The 19427-nt window shown below is 37.7% G+C and overlaps 1 protein-coding gene across 1 annotated transcript; it reads left to right on the top strand.

The window, feature by feature from the left end:
* The first annotated feature begins 5858 nt into the window (after positions 1-5858).
* FGF21 (fibroblast growth factor 21) lies at positions 5859-9762 on the top strand. Its single transcript, XM_053452272.1, has 3 exons — positions 5859-6149; positions 7741-7844; positions 9392-9762. Exons 1-3 carry the CDS (start codon positions 5885-5887, stop codon positions 9674-9676), a joined length of 654 nt encoding a protein of 217 aa, XP_053308247.1. The 5' UTR covers positions 5859-5884; the 3' UTR covers positions 9677-9762.
* Positions 9763-19427: the final 9665 nt, after the last annotated feature.

Raw genomic sequence — 19427 nt, 5'->3', positions numbered from 1 at the left:
ATTTTTGGGTCCATTTACAATCATCTGAAATAATAAATAACTACTGTAACATGAGTACATTTAACTCCCCATCCAAATAGTTATCATGTGATAAAGCCGAGATGTCATCGCCAAACATCTTAAGTATCTTAACTTATTCCAGTCGTACAATAAAGAAAACAAACCATAAAGAGTGTTGCCCCTCGAGGAAGTCATTGCACGTTTTTTACATATATTTTTCTTATATATATATTCTTATGCCATGATACCTAATCTACCTATTTATCAATTTTTCAATTACATAAAATATTGTTAAAAGACAGATGTTGTGACACAAGAACACAAGGGTTCATCGTGGTATATGGAGGTTCCTAGAGAGCATATGGGTTGGAGCTTTATATTTCTCTGCATGTTTAAGGGGCACGATACTGTGAATAGACGTCTGTTCCAAGGACTAGCAAATTGGTCTTGTCTTCATTCCAATGAAAACCTAGACAGGTCCAATAGATCACGCGCTTCTACCAGACTTCTAAACACCCAGCGTTATGCACATACATGTGACTGGGACACAAATGTGTAATGCAGATGCTAGAAAGGGCTACTGAACAAACACCAAGAAAAAGATGTATTCCAAACAATACAGCATTATGTATACTTCTGTGCTGAGTCATAGAGAGACGTCATTTAACATGGGATTCCATATTCCCGTTAAGATTTCAAGAAGATAATTTGGTAAAATCACGAACCATGGACTACATAATAAAAGTGCTTTGTTCCTAAAGAAAATATTGTGTAGATTTAAGTGACATGAATCTGTTACCAGGGCAGAGGAGACAACTTTAGGTTACATATGATTCTAAAGCACATTTGGTGGGACACATGTATCAAAAGGGATGCTTAAATGGACTTACTATAGACTTCAAAGTTAATAAATGCATTTTTTTTGCATCTTAATAGCAAGAACATTGCATAAACACAGAGAACCAGGAAAATGGGGCATTAAAATAACCAGGGCTGTCTTTAAGGTAGGGCAAACCGTGCAGCTGCCCATGATCCACGCATTACTTAGGGGATCTACAGTGGGGAGACAATCCAACAATTGTTTCTTGTGTTCCTCTAGTGAGATAGGACAGAGACGGCTGAGATTGAAGGTAAAATGGAGAAAGGGTGCTTACGTGGAGTCTGATGGGGGATAGGTGGACTGAAACGATAGACCTGATGAGGCTTGGAGAGCCTGGACTTTGAGGCTCACAAGCAGGGGTTTGCCTAGACCACCATTCATGATAGTTTTGAAAAATGAAAGGAACTTATACATCCCGATAACCATAACTAGGAATCTGGGGACTCTTTTACATCAGTTCTTCTAATTACCATTGTGCTAAATGGAAATTATACTTCATGTGCAGGGCATACTTCAGAGAGCTGCTTCCTGTTTACTTTTCATTGGCAATAAACATTACGGTCCTTTTATTTGTGTTCATTGTCAGCCAATTCATTTACAGAACTGTGTTTATCTATCACGTTTTTTTCATCCCGGATCCTTGTTTGTGGGTGTAGATTATTTAATTGTTTGCGTATATATATTATGACATGGTTAACTTCCCGTCCTCTTCAATAGATTTTCCAAGATCGTAAAATGACTCTTATTTGGCAGAGTTTCCCTAAATCATATGATGTTATTAGAAACATTATCATTGCCAGTTGCCATGGAGTTTCCCAAGATACCCAATGACAGGTGCTTCTTCTAATTAAAATAGGAGATCATTTTCCTGTGCCTTTACAGAGCCATAACCTGGGCTTTGTTCCTTTTACACTAGATTACATATTTCTCTTTAATTGATATTCTTTACTTGTAAAAGACCTGGAGGTAGAGATAGGGGCAGAAAGTGAGCGGCCATTTGTGACTCCTCTCCATCCAGATAACAAAGGCTACCCCAAATGCTCAGTAATCAGATGTGATATCCAGAGCCTCTGGGGCAGACCCAGAGAGCTCCCACTTGTGTTATGGTTTGTGTTTCATTGACTGCACCATTGTTCGGAAATGAGAGTGTGAGCTTTCAGACGAGTTGCAGGTTCAACTCACCAATGCTTTATAAAGGGCCAACCCAAGTGACTTTCTTCTGCTAGTACAGCTGGGGGGGCCTCATAATAAAGATGATGTTAAAGAGACCTCCAGCGTAAATGATGCAGGGTCATCTTAGCAATGGAGTTCTTGCAGAAGAAGCTCACTGGATTTGGTTCTTTACGATGCATTGAAAATTGAAACTTTGGGTTGTAAACTTGCTTTCAGCCTCCAAAGTAAGGGGATACTTGCAATAAGTTAGGTTAGAGTGTGGCACCGACAGGTATGAGAGTTATTTTTGACTCTTTAAATGCATCCTCATGCTGACTATAAGTCTTAACGTTCTGAGAACAGTAATGCTGCTCGATAACTTGTTCAACCTGCTCTGCTTCAACAGAGGAATCAATTACCTATCACTTAAAGTAAGGTTAATCGGGCATTACTTTCAGAAAACGAACATTGGATTAAAGGAAAATAGTTGTAATGTGCAAAACAAGCTATGTATGACACAGACTAATCAGCTTCTAACTTGTGACCCCATCCCACTATAAAACCCCAGTTTTTCTTAACTAGTTGTTTTACGATAAACTTTCAGTCAGTCAATCTTTATATAGATTATCTTCAAGGAACAGAACCTGCTCTCCCTTTATTTTGGGCCAGTTAGATTGCCTCAACCAGCCCTGCTCCTCCAGTGACAGGCAGTCCAACCTACCTCTAGTTAGAGCTGGCAGGGTGGCAGACACTGTTGTCCGTCTAGGAACATCTTGCCAACCCCTGTCCCCAAACGTGCAGGGAGCACGAGAGGGTGCCAGCCCTAATCCCACAGAAAAAGGGCTAGTGAGGGGAGATCTTTTGATCTACCCAGTCGGCGCTTCTGACAGAGCACAGGTCACACACCTCAAAGGCAGGTAAACAAAAAAAAAAACACTTTAGGGGTTGCATTTTGCGTGCAAGCCTTAGTTGGACCAAAGTTCCCCATTATACAGATGAGATGTCTCCATCCTTTCCTATAAGGAGGTATAATTTTGATTCATCCAGAAAAAAACTTTAAGATGTGTATTTAAGTAACATATATTAATTTACAATATCTTTGGGATTATATATACATTTTAAGATTTTTAATGTATTACTTTAATTTGCATTTTTTTTTTTTATTTATTTGGGGAATTTCAATTGCATCAGAATGAATATGTATAGCCCCTCTTCTAGACATAAACCACGCAAAACTATCTACTAGGGTGCTTTTGGAGTATTGGAAATTACTCAGGGTCACTCCTTATAGTTAACAAGCGATCAATGTGAGAATTCTTGTACATCATCTTCTTTTCTCTTACCCGTAACACAGAGTGGTACAGAAATCTTGAACAGATATATGTGTGTGTATATAGGCACCTTTATGATTATTCTAACAGGGCTTCGTCATCAATCTATGGAAAATTTTGATAAGCGAGTCAAAATGAAAAGCCTCATATTTCTTGCGTGCGATAACAAAGGGTATAAGATAAACATAACCATTAGTAAATGTTTTGCCAACTTACTTTGGCACGCCGAAGGTTAAATCGGCACTAATCAGCTGTTCAGGTATGCACTCTACAGATAACGCCAAATGTACCACTATAATAACCAGCTCTGCACACATCCATGACTATTATGAACACCTGTGCAGACTTCTCAAATTACCACTTTCATAAGTAGGAAAAAAATGTGAGATTATTTGTCTTGTTGGAGCCTGACAAGAGCGATCAGATTCCCACCGATATATTAACCCTATGGCCACAGAAATCTTTCTATAGGAGTCCAAAGCTGTAGTGATTTTACTTATCTACGACGTGCGATTTCTGTTCTTCGCAATCCTATGTATTTCACAAGGAGTCCAGCCTCTTGTTGGCCAAACAGAATCGTAGCCAAAAAGGAGAACGGAAAAACCTGGTCCCATCGGACCCCGTGACATAGAAAATACTTACGCCTCACCTGTATCCAGTCACCAACTATGATCTGAAACCTTTCTTCAATTAAATAACCCAGATGAATGAACCTGTGCAAAAGCAGTTCGAGATAAGGGTAAAATTGATCAATATACTAAATTGGGCACATAAGGTACAATGTCAAAGGTATAATCTAAAGATCAATATAATTTCTATTCTTAATTAGTGATGCCATAGTGATGCTATGATGTCATAGGATCTAGAGGTTTTACAGACTGATGTGCATGGCATGACAGCCTGGATCCTGATGCAGAATAATAAAAAAAAAATGCATAAAGCAACAAGTCCTTCTATAGGAGTTTCACAAAAGAATAATTTAAAATTAATTATTACACATACATGCATAGTAATTATATATATTTATATTTTAAGTAGTAATACATTTATTATTATTAATTGTTATTGTGTTTACCTGGTAACTTCTTGGCTCCGGCTACCTGGAGCCTTCCCTTGCGGGACGCGGCCAGGACTGCACACTGACGCCGGTGGGAGGTCCCACTGACGCTGGTGGGAGGTCCCACTGACATCAGCAGGAAACACCCCCATTTGGGAGGGCGTGTCAAGACCCCGCTCCCGCGACCAGGAGAATTCGGGTCTTGACCCAGAGAACCGGTGCTTCAGTGGGCAATCTCCGGGTCAAACCCAGAGAGTTCCCAGGTATGGTAATATGTACACTGACTACATGATTGTCAACGACAATATCGATATGCAACAGGGAACGTGTTAGAAATTCCTTCTCGGGCTGACAGCAGGATTCCACTGCAACCTTTGCTGACGGATCATGGGAAAGGAAGAAAAATGTGAAAAGCACATGGCTATTCCAGTAATGGAAGTAGATGCCATGTCAAAGGTGAAAAACTAAATCAGAATAATTTGGGTGTCATAAAATAATAATTATAAAAATTGGGGATTGTCAGTATTCGATTAAATTCAGACAGATACAGCACCTCTTTAACAAGGTGGTATAATCATATTTATTATATTTACAACCTGCTAGTCAAGGCGTTATGATGGCTACTCATGTTGGCATGGCGATATAGTAAATAAAATCCCTTTTTAGTTATTAAACACTAGTATATATATATTATACTGAACTGTAAAATGTAAGATTTAGACAAGTGATATGTCTACCTATAAAACAAATTCTCATTTCATTTGTTTTTATTACCAAAATTAAATGATAAAGAAGAAACTGCTATCAAGCAGGGGTTAAATGCGTAGTTAGAGCTACCACACGTGTATTCTGGTGGTTATATACCCCTCCCAAAAGACAAGAAAGAAGTTTATACCGCCATTCAACGTTGCATCATCTTGTAACCCCAGACCTGGTGATCTCTGGTCGGAAACGTGAAAAAATGTTTACAGTATTGTCCTTCCCCCAGCTATGAAAAAAAAAGTAAATAGACCTTTCTGCTTAAAGTGAACAGCTTTCTCGTGCACAATGACTCAGAGGGGGCAGGAAGAGAAGGAAAAAAAAAAAAAAGATATTACTCAGAGAAAATTACAGAAAAAAAAAAAAGTGGTGATAAGGGTTAAAGACCAAAGAGTATAAAAGTGTCTCCTCTCCTTTATTTTGTCATTAGAAATGTGAGTTTGAACCCAGAACTACACAGATCCAGAGCGCAGACTAAATCCACAGACATTATTAGGAGACTTCAAGGAAACACTCTGATTCACTAAACAATTTACTGCATATTTTCTTTGAAATATTTATTCTGGAATTAAAAGACGAGAAAAGTTCCTATCATATTTTTTAAAAAAATATTTTTCTTGATTTTAAATTATCTTAAACTTTAATTTTATTTTTTAACTTTATTATTTTTTTTTAATTAATAATTTTTCTAGCTTATTTGGCATTATGATCAAGAATCTTAGGATGCCAAAAAGAGAGTGTGTCGCTGCGACTCAATGTCTGGAATTGAGACGGTGCTTTCTTTTGGCCTTTATTCTCTGTAACACTAGAATAACTCTTGGGAATCCATTAGGCGATAGCAACCCAATTTTACACTTTTCCGACCAAGTACGACATAGACATCTGTATGCGGATAATGAATACACACATCTGCATTTGCAGATTTCTCCGGAAGGGACTGTAAGTGGAACACAGGAACAGAACCTATACAGTAAGTTGTTTTTTTTTTTTTATATATATATATTCTTTTGAATAGTGGCAAAATTGTTAAGATGTCTTGATGTATTGATTAGAAAATGTCTGGTCTATAGATTACTAAACCTAAACCCTTAAAGTTGGAAATTATTTATTGCCAAATTGAATTGGCAATTATCACTTGCAAAAAATTAGAGCAATGAATGGAATTTTAAGATTACCCAAATTTGATTTATTAATGAACTTGTATTTGTACCAAGAAACTTGGATAAAAACGAAGGATAATTTACAAGTTCTTATGCAAGAAAGCATGTTATAGTTGCCTAACATATATTTTTATATTGACCGCGCTATATTGTCTGGGGGGATATGTTGACTGCACCCTTTATATACGGCTGCAGCTTTCCAATTCATAGAAACATAGAATTTAATGGCAGACGAGGACCATTTGGCCCGTCTAGTCAGCCTGATGATGAAGTTTTAAAAGGAAATCTCCTCTCCAACTGAGATTAGTCAGTGTGGGTTTCTTTCTAGGAACGGAAACCTTTTGACACGTGACTGGCGGTGATTTATATTTTGGGTCAATTATAAAGCAAATCTCACTTTAAAAGCTTATGTAACAAAGCATATGATATTCATTATCTAAATTTTACAATCAATTTAGCAGAAAATGATAAAAGCCAATCACATTAATTGTATTAAATCACTTTATGTTGATCTAATTGTCCTTAGAAATACAAAAAGGTAAAATAAATAAAGATGGTGTATATTTATGAAGCAAATTAGGATTATTTGCAAGAGGGCTCCCACATTACATCAGAAAACATTACATAATGCAGTCTTTAGTTAAAGAAACAGGTCAGAAGGATACGTTAATGTATAGCTAAAGATCAGATTTAATGCCTACACGCCAAGTTCAACAGTCTATCAATAGGAAGGAGAGGAAGTAATGTTATCTTGATGGTGACTGTTCTGGAATTGTGTTCCTATTCATTCTAACAGAGATCTCTTTGACCGAGATTGGATTCCAATGGTCCTTTAGCTGATTTGTACTACTATTCCCATCATCCAGACCTTGCTGCTGGTTGTGGTGATGTCTTAGCTATAAACGTAATCTCTGTACCTGCTCTCACCTAACTAGTAGGATATGCTTTCTTTGGTCTACTGAGCCATTGGAAAAAATGATTAAACCAGTAAAGAACTTTTGCAAGGCCCTGGCCAGTACCTCAAGGAGCCAGACAAGGAGAAGAGAGCGCATCTTAATATATCCCACTACAATCCATAATACCAAAACGTGCAGCCATTTCCCCTGCCATAAGATGTAATAAATTAGTATTCGATTTGGGAGGTTGCACTTAATTGCTATTTGTTTAATACTCTAGGTCATATATCTATCCATGGCTATGTGAGGGTAATGTGATTGATTTGGCAAACTCAACAAGACCTTTTTATTCATTGGTTCCTAGGGTGATAGTTCCATATCTAGAACTTTGTCTCAGAATGTTCTAGCTTCGCCTGAAACCCTGTAGAATTGCTGGGGTACCAGAATTTACAAAAATCCAACATATTTGTGCATCCGGTATTCAAAATCTTATTTTATCTTTCAGGTTTGCTGGAAATAAAAGCTGTAAAACCCAGCGTCTTGGTTATGCGCGGACTAAAAAGTACCCTCTTTCTCTGCATGGACTCCAGACACAACTTATATGGCTCAGTAAGTATCTTTCTAGCATAAGCATTTACGTAATACATGTGCCTTCTTTCCTTTATGTTACACTCTATATATATCTTACATATGCATCGATGGAAGCATATCATTAGTTTTTAATTTAGAGCCTCTATAAAAAATATTAGAAAAAAATACACATAGAATGTCAGCGATTGTCTATTAAAGAAATCTGAACAGTAGATGGAATGTTTAGTGCCAAAGGTCTTAGGTTATAAATCAACCTGTCTTGTTTATTTAATGGTATGATATAATCCCTTGGAACCTTACCCATTAGTACAAGTGACATCATACAGACACGTTAGTATGAGTTCTATGCCAAAGAACTCAGAAACATATAATTTGATGGAAGATAAGACTCATTTGGTCTACCCATTTTTCCCTGATGTAAAGACTCAGACCTTAATCAGTCTTTGCCTCGTCTTAGATCCAGGAGCCATATCACATGCATGTTTAATTTCCCTCACTGTAAAAGCCTCTACAGCTGCTGTTGGGAGGTTGTTCTACTTATCTACCACCCTCCTAGTAAAGTAAAACTTCCTTACGTTACATCTAAGCCCCTGACCACCTAGTTTTAGATTGTGACTTATCGTAAAGATTGGTGGTTTATAGATTCTAAAAAAAATAATTAGCTTATTTAACATCCCAAAGGGGAAATCTACAACCCTGGATAAGATGTAAGTTGAGGAAAGTGTACATGTTGAAATGAGACAGCTTCTCCTTTAAGTCAAAATTTGTTGTGTAAGTTATGCTGCCATACAGGCCTTTGAATTTATTGGGCTATTGAACTTTTGTTAACACTGAAAGATAAGAGAAACGGTTGCTATTTGTAGTGATCTTTGAAACAGGTAACAGTAAGAATCTTTGATGTCTTATCTTGTGATACAATCTCACCGATTGGAATCTTGGCAGGATCTATAGGTCAAGACTATGTCACTACCTAGGATGTTTACTTAAGCAAATCTCTACCACAATATCCAGAGCGATTTCTGGCTATGACTGCATGCTTTGTGAACGCTATAGTAGGATAATTAAAAGTATATCTGCTAGTAATACTGCCAATATATCATATTTTTTTGCCAATTTATTTGTTGCTGGTGAAGAACATGGGGAACAAAATGACACCACTGGTCTGATAAGGGATCCTATCCTATTTGGTCCTATAGGGTGGTGCAGAAGGACTGGGTTCAGCTACTGGTTTCTGTATGAAGCATAAGCCACAGGAAACATGGAACTGGCCCATTCCCCTTCCAGCAGGCAGTCCTTACAGGGACCTCTACCGACATAGACTCGGCCTCGTATGCCATATCCACAAGCTAGGCTGGCCTCTGGCTTCCCCTGCTTTCTCCAGCTTGCCAAGTTCTACTAATAATAATAATAGTACGTCCTACGAAAAAGTTGTTTTAGATGCATGTAGGAATTATAAATTGTTACTTCATATAGCTGAATTTTTTATTTTAATGGTAGTTTCACTTAAAATGTGTCACTTGAAACGTTCACGGTCATTGTGTTCTAACGAGCAACTATTTTTATAGGCAGATTATATTGAAGATGACTGCAACTTCCGAGAGGTGCCATTAAAAGATGGGTACAACCTGTACATTTCAGAGAAACATCCGGCTCCACTCAGTCTAACTCCATTAAGAGGTAGACAAATGGCGCGATTTATCCCTTTGGAGAATACAATCTCCCTGGAATCCATTTACATGGGCGATTATTCTTTTGAGCCTTTTCCAAGGAGCAACATAGACATCGGATCAGAAGATCCTCTTGGCATGGTAATCAAGTCCAACATCTTCAGCCCCAGCTCTGATTCCTAATAAACAGAATCATCTGTTCTGGGACAGTGCAAACACCTGTATCTTACTGGTGAATGAAGTGGGAAAGACATTTCCTTCTAGCGACAAACACAGAAGTAATCTTTCACCATCTGACTGCTTGCATGTTTGTGAGTCTAAGATGTCCATCTTAAAAGATGAAGATCAAGACAAGAACTGCGATGGAGACAGGACATGTTGTTCTGTATTGTTTCTATCTTAGCTCATACCCAGCCCATTTAAACTCAACGTGAAGAACACCTTATATTTTGGGGTGACTAATAGTTTTACCACAAGCTTCACTTACGAACCTTACAAAATGCTTATTAGACACTGAAGTTATACACAAGAGCATGTTATATACAAAACAGTGCGGTTTACTTTACCTTTATACTTTATTAATTGTGACTTGTAAGAACCATGAGTTCATGAATGGTTTTGAATGGTCATTGACTGAACCCCATTCAGAATACCAGTATTTAAGTTTTAAAATTCCAAATTCTATGGAATTTTAGGGGTCAAAACGCAACATTTAGTAAGCTAGAGGCATTTTTGTGGTCCAATTTAACATGCAGGGTACAGAAAAGCGAATCCTTTTATTAAAGGATTTCAAAAAGTCTGCTGAATGATAGGTACAAAAAAAAATATTTAAAAAAATATTAAAAGGGTCACTATATTTAGAAATTTAAATAAATTATAACTATTGATAAATAAGGATAAACTTTACGATTCTATGGTTGCCTTTCTTACAGCAGACATTGTATTGGCTAAGCAGATATGTAATAGTCTGTGTACATATTACTTTGGTTTGTGGCTTTATTAGCATCTATTACTTTTGTTATTTTCATATTGCAGTGTTGTCGTCTCTTTTACAATTTAGAAATATGTTTTTGTATTTAACAATAGTCACAAGAAAAAATATTATTTAGATGTGTGATTATTATATTTAAAAATGTTTCAAGAGGTGGCGTAGCCTCATATGTATTAGAGATGGGTAACATCGAAGCATGAATGCATCGTTTAGAACGTTTTTGGCGTTATTGTTGGTAATTCGGGTAGAGGCCACCATTGTTACCGGCAACATTCTAGTAAATGTAGATGTTTATACCGTATACTGGATAATGTAACGTAGCCAAAAAAACACATTGAACTAAAAGGGGATGGGGATATTTTTATATTTTATTTGGGCTAAAGGTGAATTTGTTTTATATTACTGTTAATATTCAGAATATTGTATTTTATTTATTTGTCTTGTTTATTTATTTATGTGTTGTTTATAATAATATGTATTTTAAACATCATATTTATTGTTCACTGCAGTATACCTGGAGTGCATCATTATTTATTGAAATAAAAATGTTCTATATATTTATTATAACTCCTTGTATTCCTTAATGTGACAAAGTAAACAAATCTATATGTATTCAAACTGGCTATTTTCTATATATTCAAAGCCTTAATCAGTTCATAAAGTCCGCACCAACCGTTCACGGACCAACCAATATCAATGTATACAACCAATATGCGGATCTGTGTACCATACTGTGCATACCATATATAACACTTCAAATTGTCTTAGACAAGCATATCTCCAACATTTCTGGTGCCGAGAGTAAGACACGTTTGTTAAGGGGGTTTAAATGCGGGGGATAGCTTACCTGCACCTCACCATCTGTTGAAGTATAACGCTAGGATATTTATTCATTTAGTGTTTTACCTCTCGTTTTCAGGTATGTCTTAGGGAACAAGTCCAGAAACGGTTTTACATACGGTTATCGATATAGAAAAATTGAGGAAAAAAATACAATAGAAATGTACAGTATAAAGCTAATAACAGGTACATTGTGTTATTAGAAGTTGGGAGACTAATTTTAAGGGATTTTAGGCTATTAGATGATTTAACGGAGTCTGGGAGGATCCTTGAGGCACTCTACACTTTCGGCAGCGAAAGGAAAGAAGCCTCGGCGACTGACACATATTGAGTTCTATCAGATAGGAAGGAGCAAAACCAGCTGTGCGATTATAAGTGCTAACCGCTACTCTGCAAAAGTACAGGAATCCCACTTTATACGCCATTTCTAGGTCACATGTAACATTTAATGTAATTTTTTACACCTGATTTTTTGTAGCTTAATAAAAAATTTAGTTTTATCTGAAGTCCATTCAGGACACATCTCCTTGGTTAGTACTAGTGTTATGGTAGAGGGTTCCCACCATTCAGATTTATACTGGTAAATCTTGTTTTTAAGTTCATTAATAATATATTAGTTTATTATATATTAATTTACTATTTCTTTATTATTAATACATTTCTTTTTAGGTACCACCATAACTGTATGTTCCCTCCGCCTTTTTTTAATTGTCCCTAAATGTGTGAATCTGGCCCGTTTCATGACAAAACGAATCTCTCTTTTAGGGTTTGTGGTTAATGGCCTAAGTAGAAGACAAACTGTAGCTTGTTAAAGTGTTTTATGTCACTGTGACTTATAAGTAGTGTTTTTTTTAGTTAATAAGCAAGGCGTCTAAAACAACAATAGTACACAAATTAATTTCTAAACACTTTTAGGATTGTAGAGACACTGTGATATACTCATACCCAACAAACATTCAGAGCTTCTTAAAAAATGTCATTAGTAAAAGAAGGCACACTCGTTAGGCAAGCCTATGGCTGTTGCCATATACAAATACTATAATAAAATGTAAACAGAAGTTACATAAAACTGAACAAAAAACAGTGAAAATACACACGGACTTGGGTAGTAAGCAAAGCCATAAACGGAATTCCATTTAATCTATAAACCAATAAAATATGCTATTTCGAATTCTTAACCGTATGCCAAATAAGGAAGGCTAAAAGCACACAGAAAAATACACTTAAGGCTATTATTATTATTATAAGGCCTGTTATTTATACCTGACGAAGACCATTTCTGGTCAAAGCGTCTGGCAAATTAAAATCTTAATATTTTAAAGTCTGTATTAAGTCTTTGTTATTTACCAGTGGCTAATGGGGACTTACAGGCCAATGCCCAGCTATTTGCATCTCACTATTTTCTTTATAGCAGTTTTTTCTTCATTTTTCCAAATATTAGGTATATACAGTATTTTCCCTTATATATATTCCTGAGGCATGCAAGAAAATCCCTGACGCACGCTCTCTCTCAACATCTTCCTACCTTCTCTGCTGACCGCTTCCATGCCCCTTGCTCCTTTTCCACAGCTCTGCTTTTTTTTGTCTCTATGTGTTCTTCTGTCTTCTTTCTTCATCTGCTTTTCTCCAGTATCAGCTCTGTTAACCATGCCTTCTGGAGAGCTTCCTCAAACGTGTGGAAGCTCTGCATACCCGCTCCCCTAGTTGAAGGAACGAGGGAGAGGCTGTATCCGTGGAGTGCACCATGGATCCGCCATTTTGCTAAAGTAGTTCAAACGGCTAGAATTTCGCAGTTGGATTGCGGAGAAAGAGAAGCGTTTCTGCAACTCGCTTTCTCCGCGAACCAGTCTGCATTATTCTGGCTTCTTGGAAAACTTCCACATATGGGTGGAGCCACGGCACACCCCACTAAGATAGTATGGGTGGAGGCTTTCAAAGCGGTCAAGGAGAACAAGATAACAGAGGAGAGAAGTCGGGGCAGAAGTGGAAGAAATAAAAAAGACAGAAGAAAGAACAAGAAGAGGAAAGAAGAAGCGCAGATGCGGAAATGGAGAAAGGGAAACAAAAGCAGTTGGTAGAGAAGGTAGTGAGACACTGAAAGAGTGTGAGAGTGTGAATAAGAATGAGAATGTAACGAGTGTGAGAGACCATGAGAGAGAGCAAAAATGCAACACAATGCAATCCAAAAATTGGGGTTCCTCCAAGTGTAATTTGAACTAAATATTCTTCTGTGGATTAACCAGCAAATTTTTAAAATACACATAAATCAGGCAAACATCTACATAACCACATTGTAACATATAAACTAAGTATTCATGTTATAAACACTACACATTGTGTACATTTCGACACAATTGTGTCTTAAATTTATGAAGTCTTTCCAGCTTCCGAAGGCCATCTCAAGACCTGCAACCCCATTTTAATAACTTGGGACTGCTGTATATCAAGCATACATATTTTGCTCTTAGCCCAAAGCCCGTGTCTAAGGTGGATGGATAAGAGATACAAGGACCTTCCTTTCACTTCATTAATGCTTCTTTGCATTAAATTGCCTTTTAGAGACCCATAGACTAGTTTTCCCATCAAGATGAATGAAAGATTCATGCCTAAAACTCAGGGGAAAAACAAAACTATAAAAAATAGTATCTATAGTCCATTACTTGCAATTTAATTGCACTGTATAGTAATGAAAAGTAGGTAGCACTGCTTTATCAGAAAATGATAATATCTAAAATGTATTATCAACTCGTCTAGGATAATAACAGAATTGAATATGAATAAAGAAAACAACATTGTTTTAATAAGCCAATAATTATCCCTTGTATTATGCCCTGAATATTTAAAATGTAATTTAAAATTTACAGTTTATTTAAAATAACTAAATTCTAAAACCTATAATTTGTGCACTGTGTTTAAAGTAATTAAAACAGAGATTATTTAGCAATCTGGCTCATGGACATACAACATAAATACATTCATTCATAAAAAAATATGCTAAGCCGTTAACTTTGTGAATTGAATCATCTGACCCCCGGGATGATACATTTCCACCTCATCGGATCATCAGAACATTTATGAGGGAATCAGCTTTTACTTTTCATAAACATTTACACAAAGTCCTGTAAAATTATATTATGAGTAATCAGGAATTGACAAATATAAGCCCTAATGTAGTTAGTCAGCCTCACCCTTACCAGATTTCCCCCAAGAATCCCTATTTAGTTAGTCTTAACTGTACTGATCGAGATGATCACACCACATTTAATTTAGGTGTTTCTTGTGTTCACTTTGCATTTTGTTTAATGATAAAAATAAACTATTAAGCTGGATCTGTGCTTCCTTTATACGTTTATCTGCAGTCCACAAGAGTGGTTGCACACCTGACCACCAAGAGACACTTGAAATATCAAGTGACTTGCCAAATGCGTTAACCAAGTGGCTCTAATAGCGGTCTTAATGGAAACCTTGACTTGTCATTAAAGATACATTTAATCGAGTCACCTGTATTCCAGTAGGCATTTCAATCATACCATACTGGTAGCAAAAGTATCGGTTTGGAGTCATATATTATCACAGCCTAGTAGAATAGAAAGGAGTCAGGTCCAGACTGTGTGACCGTGAGAATAATTTTCAGTCAACAAATTTTTATTTCCCAGCTGTTCGTTTTGGAGGTCTTTTTTTATTCAGAATGATATGCGAGGGGGGTCCCAAAAAGGGAAGATCCCTGACACCTTCTGGACTAATCTTTCATTATTTAAATTTAAAAAAGGTTAGGATGTTGATGGCTGCAGTAGTAGTAGAGCACTAGGCCTGAGCAGGCAGACACTGGCAGATAATTGGCGCATACAGCCCCGTGGAGCAGGACTGAATTTCCTGAATATCATATATTATAATGCCAGGGTTTGTCAGCAATATTTCTGAATGAAGAATAGATGATAGAAAGATAATAAAAAAATGACTTGTCTACAAATTACAGCTTTGGCTGGCAGCATAAATGGCCAACTGTCTTAATCAACTAAACTTTACTCAGGAACAGAGGGAAAATGTCTGCTGCAGTCCCTGTAATACACTTCAGTAGTCACTATAGCTTCTCCAATTAGCCCCACAACATTTCCTGCACCAAAATAAACTATTCATTAACTTACGGTATTGTACATGATTAATGAGCATCAATCTCAGCCTCTGCTAAGCTAGCCTTCACTGTCTCATGCTCCAACTCCCATAAGTCTGTAACTGATGCTACTGACAAGTTAAAATGGCGTCACACACATATATATATCCAACGCTTGTCCCCTCCCCTGTAAATGCTGATTGGCCAGAGTGAAAAAGTAAGGAAAAACTCCCACAGGTTGTTGGACCCATCAATCACAGCCATATCAATGAGACCATCCTCAATTTTTTGGCTACTTCTACCTATCAGTCATTGGTATGTACCCTCCCACACACAGCCCCTCCCACTTTACCTCATCAAGGAGCACTAAAATGGCTCCAAAACGGCTTGTAATGGCGGCTATATGCAGCAACGAATCTAACAAATCCAAACCAATTTTGCGTCACTTTTGCAATTCATTTTCGTTAGTTTCATTGGCGATTGCCCTCAATTCCATTAATTCGTACAGGTGCACAAAACAGGAAAATTTCCTTAAAACTAAAGTCTGTTTGAAAACAAATGCACAAGTCTAGAAATACTGGATTATACTGTATATAGGAGATGTTACAGTACATGGTAATCACACACGTGTAAATTATACACTCAGCATCTCCATAAAGAAATAAATCAATTCCAAAGTCCACAGGGTAGCATGGAAAAGTTTTTATACTTTTACTTAAATGGGTAGATTTACCAATTATATTACATAAAGTTATATAAAGAAACACTGCCACTCAGGGTCTTTCATTTTGCATTTTTATTTACACTACTGTTCAAAAGTTTGGGGTCACTCCGCTGTTTTAATGGAAAACAAAGACATTTCTAGCTCTAACATAATTGCAAAAGGGGTTTTCTAACGATCAATCAGCCTTTTAAACTTAAACTTGGATCAGCGAACACAATGTGCCATTGGAACACAGGAGTGATGGGAGTGATAAAGGGCCATTGGAACACAGGAGTGATGGGAGTGATAAATGGCCTCTGTACACCTATGAAGATATTCCATTAAAAATCAGCTGTTTCCAACTACAATAGTCATTTATTTCTGATCCCCTTATTTTGTGCATTAAAATAAGGTGCGTTTCTTGAAGAAAACCTGACCCCAAGCTTTTGAATGGTAATGTGTGTAAATCCACACTACTTAAAGAAATCATATTCTATTAGGGCTGCAACTAACTATTATTTTAATAATCGATTAGTTGGCCGATTATTTTTTCGATTAATCAGATAAAAAAATAATGTAATAAAAAAACTTACAATTTACACTTTCATCTCTTTATCACAATGGCATTTCTCTATTCACCTTCTTATTTTACTGACATAATAAAAGCTACAAGAACCCAGTGTTTCTCAAACTAGGTTTTAATACAAAATTATTAGTAAATATTAATTCATGTTAACTATTTCTCATATTTAATAAAAACTGAGAAAAAAGCCTTGTTTATATTTTCTTTTATTTACCAAACTGCCCCCAGTTATGCACATCTGACCCCCCAGCTTGCCACTCTGCCCCCAGATATGCCTTATGCCAGAGATTCCACTGTGCCCACGATATGCCTTATACTCCTTATATGCCAGTGATATGCAACTGAACCCCCTGATATACCTTTTACCCCAGATATGTCTTATGCCCCCCTGATATGCCTAATATCGATATGCCTTATACCCCCTATATGCCACTGTGCCCCCTGATATGCCTTATAACTTCCAATATGCCACTCGCCCCATTTATGCCTTATACCTCCCCATATGCCACTGTGCACCCTGATATGCCACTCCGCCCCCCATAAATGCCCTGCACCACACTGAAATTCATTATACTCCCTGATTCACCACTCTGCCTCCCCAGATATGCCACTCTGAAATTCATTATATCCCCCATGCACCACTCTACCTCCCCTATACACCACTCTAACTCCCCCAGATATGCCACTCTGCCTCCCTGAAATTCATTACACCCCCATACACCACTATAACTCACCCATACACCACTCTGCCTCTCTCCCCCCTCCCAAACACCACTCTGCCTCTCCCCCCTCCCATACACCACTCTGCCTCTCTCCCCCCTCCCATACACCACTCTGCCTCTCTCCCCCCTCCCATACACCACTCTGCTTCCTTTCAGCAACGGAGGTATACAAGACACCAGGGAGTCGGGTAGAGAGGCAGAGTGGTGTATGGGAGGAGGAGGCAGAGTGGTGTATGGGAGGGTTGCTCCCATATACCCCTCTGCTTCCTCCCCCCTGCCATACACCACTCTGCCTCTCTCCCGACTCCCTGGTGTTTTGTGAACCTCCGTTGCTGACAGGCACTTTCACTGGAGCTTCATAGAAGCCCCAGCGTAAGTGAAGGGGAGTAACGGAGGCTGTCTGTGCGCATTGCGCAGACCCCCACCATCTGACAGAGAGGATGATCCTCTGCAGGAGACCTTGATTCTCTGTCAGTCGGTGGGGGTCTGCACGATGCGCACAGACAGCCTCCGTTACTCCCCTTCACTTCCGCTAGGCCTTCTACATCATGTGATGCTGGCGCTGCATCGTAGGAGCCCCAGCGGAAGTGGAGGAGAGAGACGGAAGTTGTCTGTGCGCATCGCACGGACACCCACCGGCTGACAGTGAGGGGAATCCAGGTCCCCTGCAGCGTTACGGGGGATCTGGATTCTAGTGTTATAATCCGATCTCTGTTTGAGGTCGGATTATTATTTGCTCTGAAAAAAACTCTTTTTAAAATCGATAAAAATCGATTCGGCTAATCGATAATGAAAATCGTCAATGATTTTCATTATCGATTATCGATTTTATCGATTAGTTGTTGCAGCCCTATATTCTATATTTGTTTTTCATTTTGCGGACTCGAAGACACGAAATGAACTTTACATTTGCATTTGATCCTTGACAGACTTTTACAGTGTTTATTAAAGTTTGTAAAATTTCATTGAGATTCAGCCAACTCCAACCGTCAGACAAAACACGTTTCATTGTAAAAGTGAATTACAAGCATTAGAATTTTCAAATATTTTTACAGAGATGTTTCCATTAAGCATTTAATCTTTACCAAATATGAATGTGAAATCACTAGTAAAAAGCGTACTGAACAGCTGGTTAGCCATTTGGATCGATGTATCAAAGGCCAGGGGTAGGACAGTAACCGAGCCAGGGTTTTGGTCAATTTGATCCAACTTGTAGCCACATATGAGGGACCTTTCTTCACCCAACAATTGATGGGTTTGGGAAACAGAAACCTTTACTACTTAGTGTTTACCATGAACTTGTCTTAGAATGGATTGTCTAAGACGTGCACTGATACCACCTCATGTGACAAAAAAATATATATTTTCTAATTTTATTCACTTTATGGCACTTTATACAGAAGTCATATTCTTGTTCATGGAGAAATACTTAAAGCACAAGAGGAACGTTTATTTAAGAGGAGCAATGTCAGAACAAGAGATCAACCTAAAACTGGAAGGTCAGAGGTTTAGGAATGTTTTACTTTACTCAGAGGATTGTAGATAAATGGAACATTGGAAGTGGTAGGGGTTAATACAGTGAGGGAATTTACATTAGGAAAAATGATCAGAGTAAATGGGCCAAATGGTTCTTTTCTGCCATCAAATTATATATTGACCTATACATTTTTGGTATACTGGTCCTGGGAGGTTCTAGGTTTTATAGAGCCACAGGCATAATTTCTGGAGGTCCATCTCTACAAAGATCATGAGGTTGGTCCATAAAGTGTCGCAAACGCAAGATACCCGCAATGCCGTAAATCACACATGTGGCGTATAATGACATGTAATTATCTTTCTTAATAGATAATTATGTTACCGGTGTAATACCACCATTTTCATACATGCTCTTACAGTATACGGAAGCACTATGGCTCCGGCACATGACATATGGAGGTATGAAACTGACACGAATGTGATTCCCCCCCCCCCCATTTTTATGGAT

This window comes from Spea bombifrons, chromosome 12 (genome assembly GCF_027358695.1).
Source record: "Spea bombifrons isolate aSpeBom1 chromosome 12, aSpeBom1.2.pri, whole genome shotgun sequence".
In the NCBI taxonomy this organism is placed as follows: Eukaryota; Metazoa; Chordata; class Amphibia; order Anura; family Pelobatidae; genus Spea; species Spea bombifrons.
The sequence above is the reverse complement of the archived record's forward strand: the minus strand, read 5'-3'. Positions and strand labels throughout refer to the sequence as shown.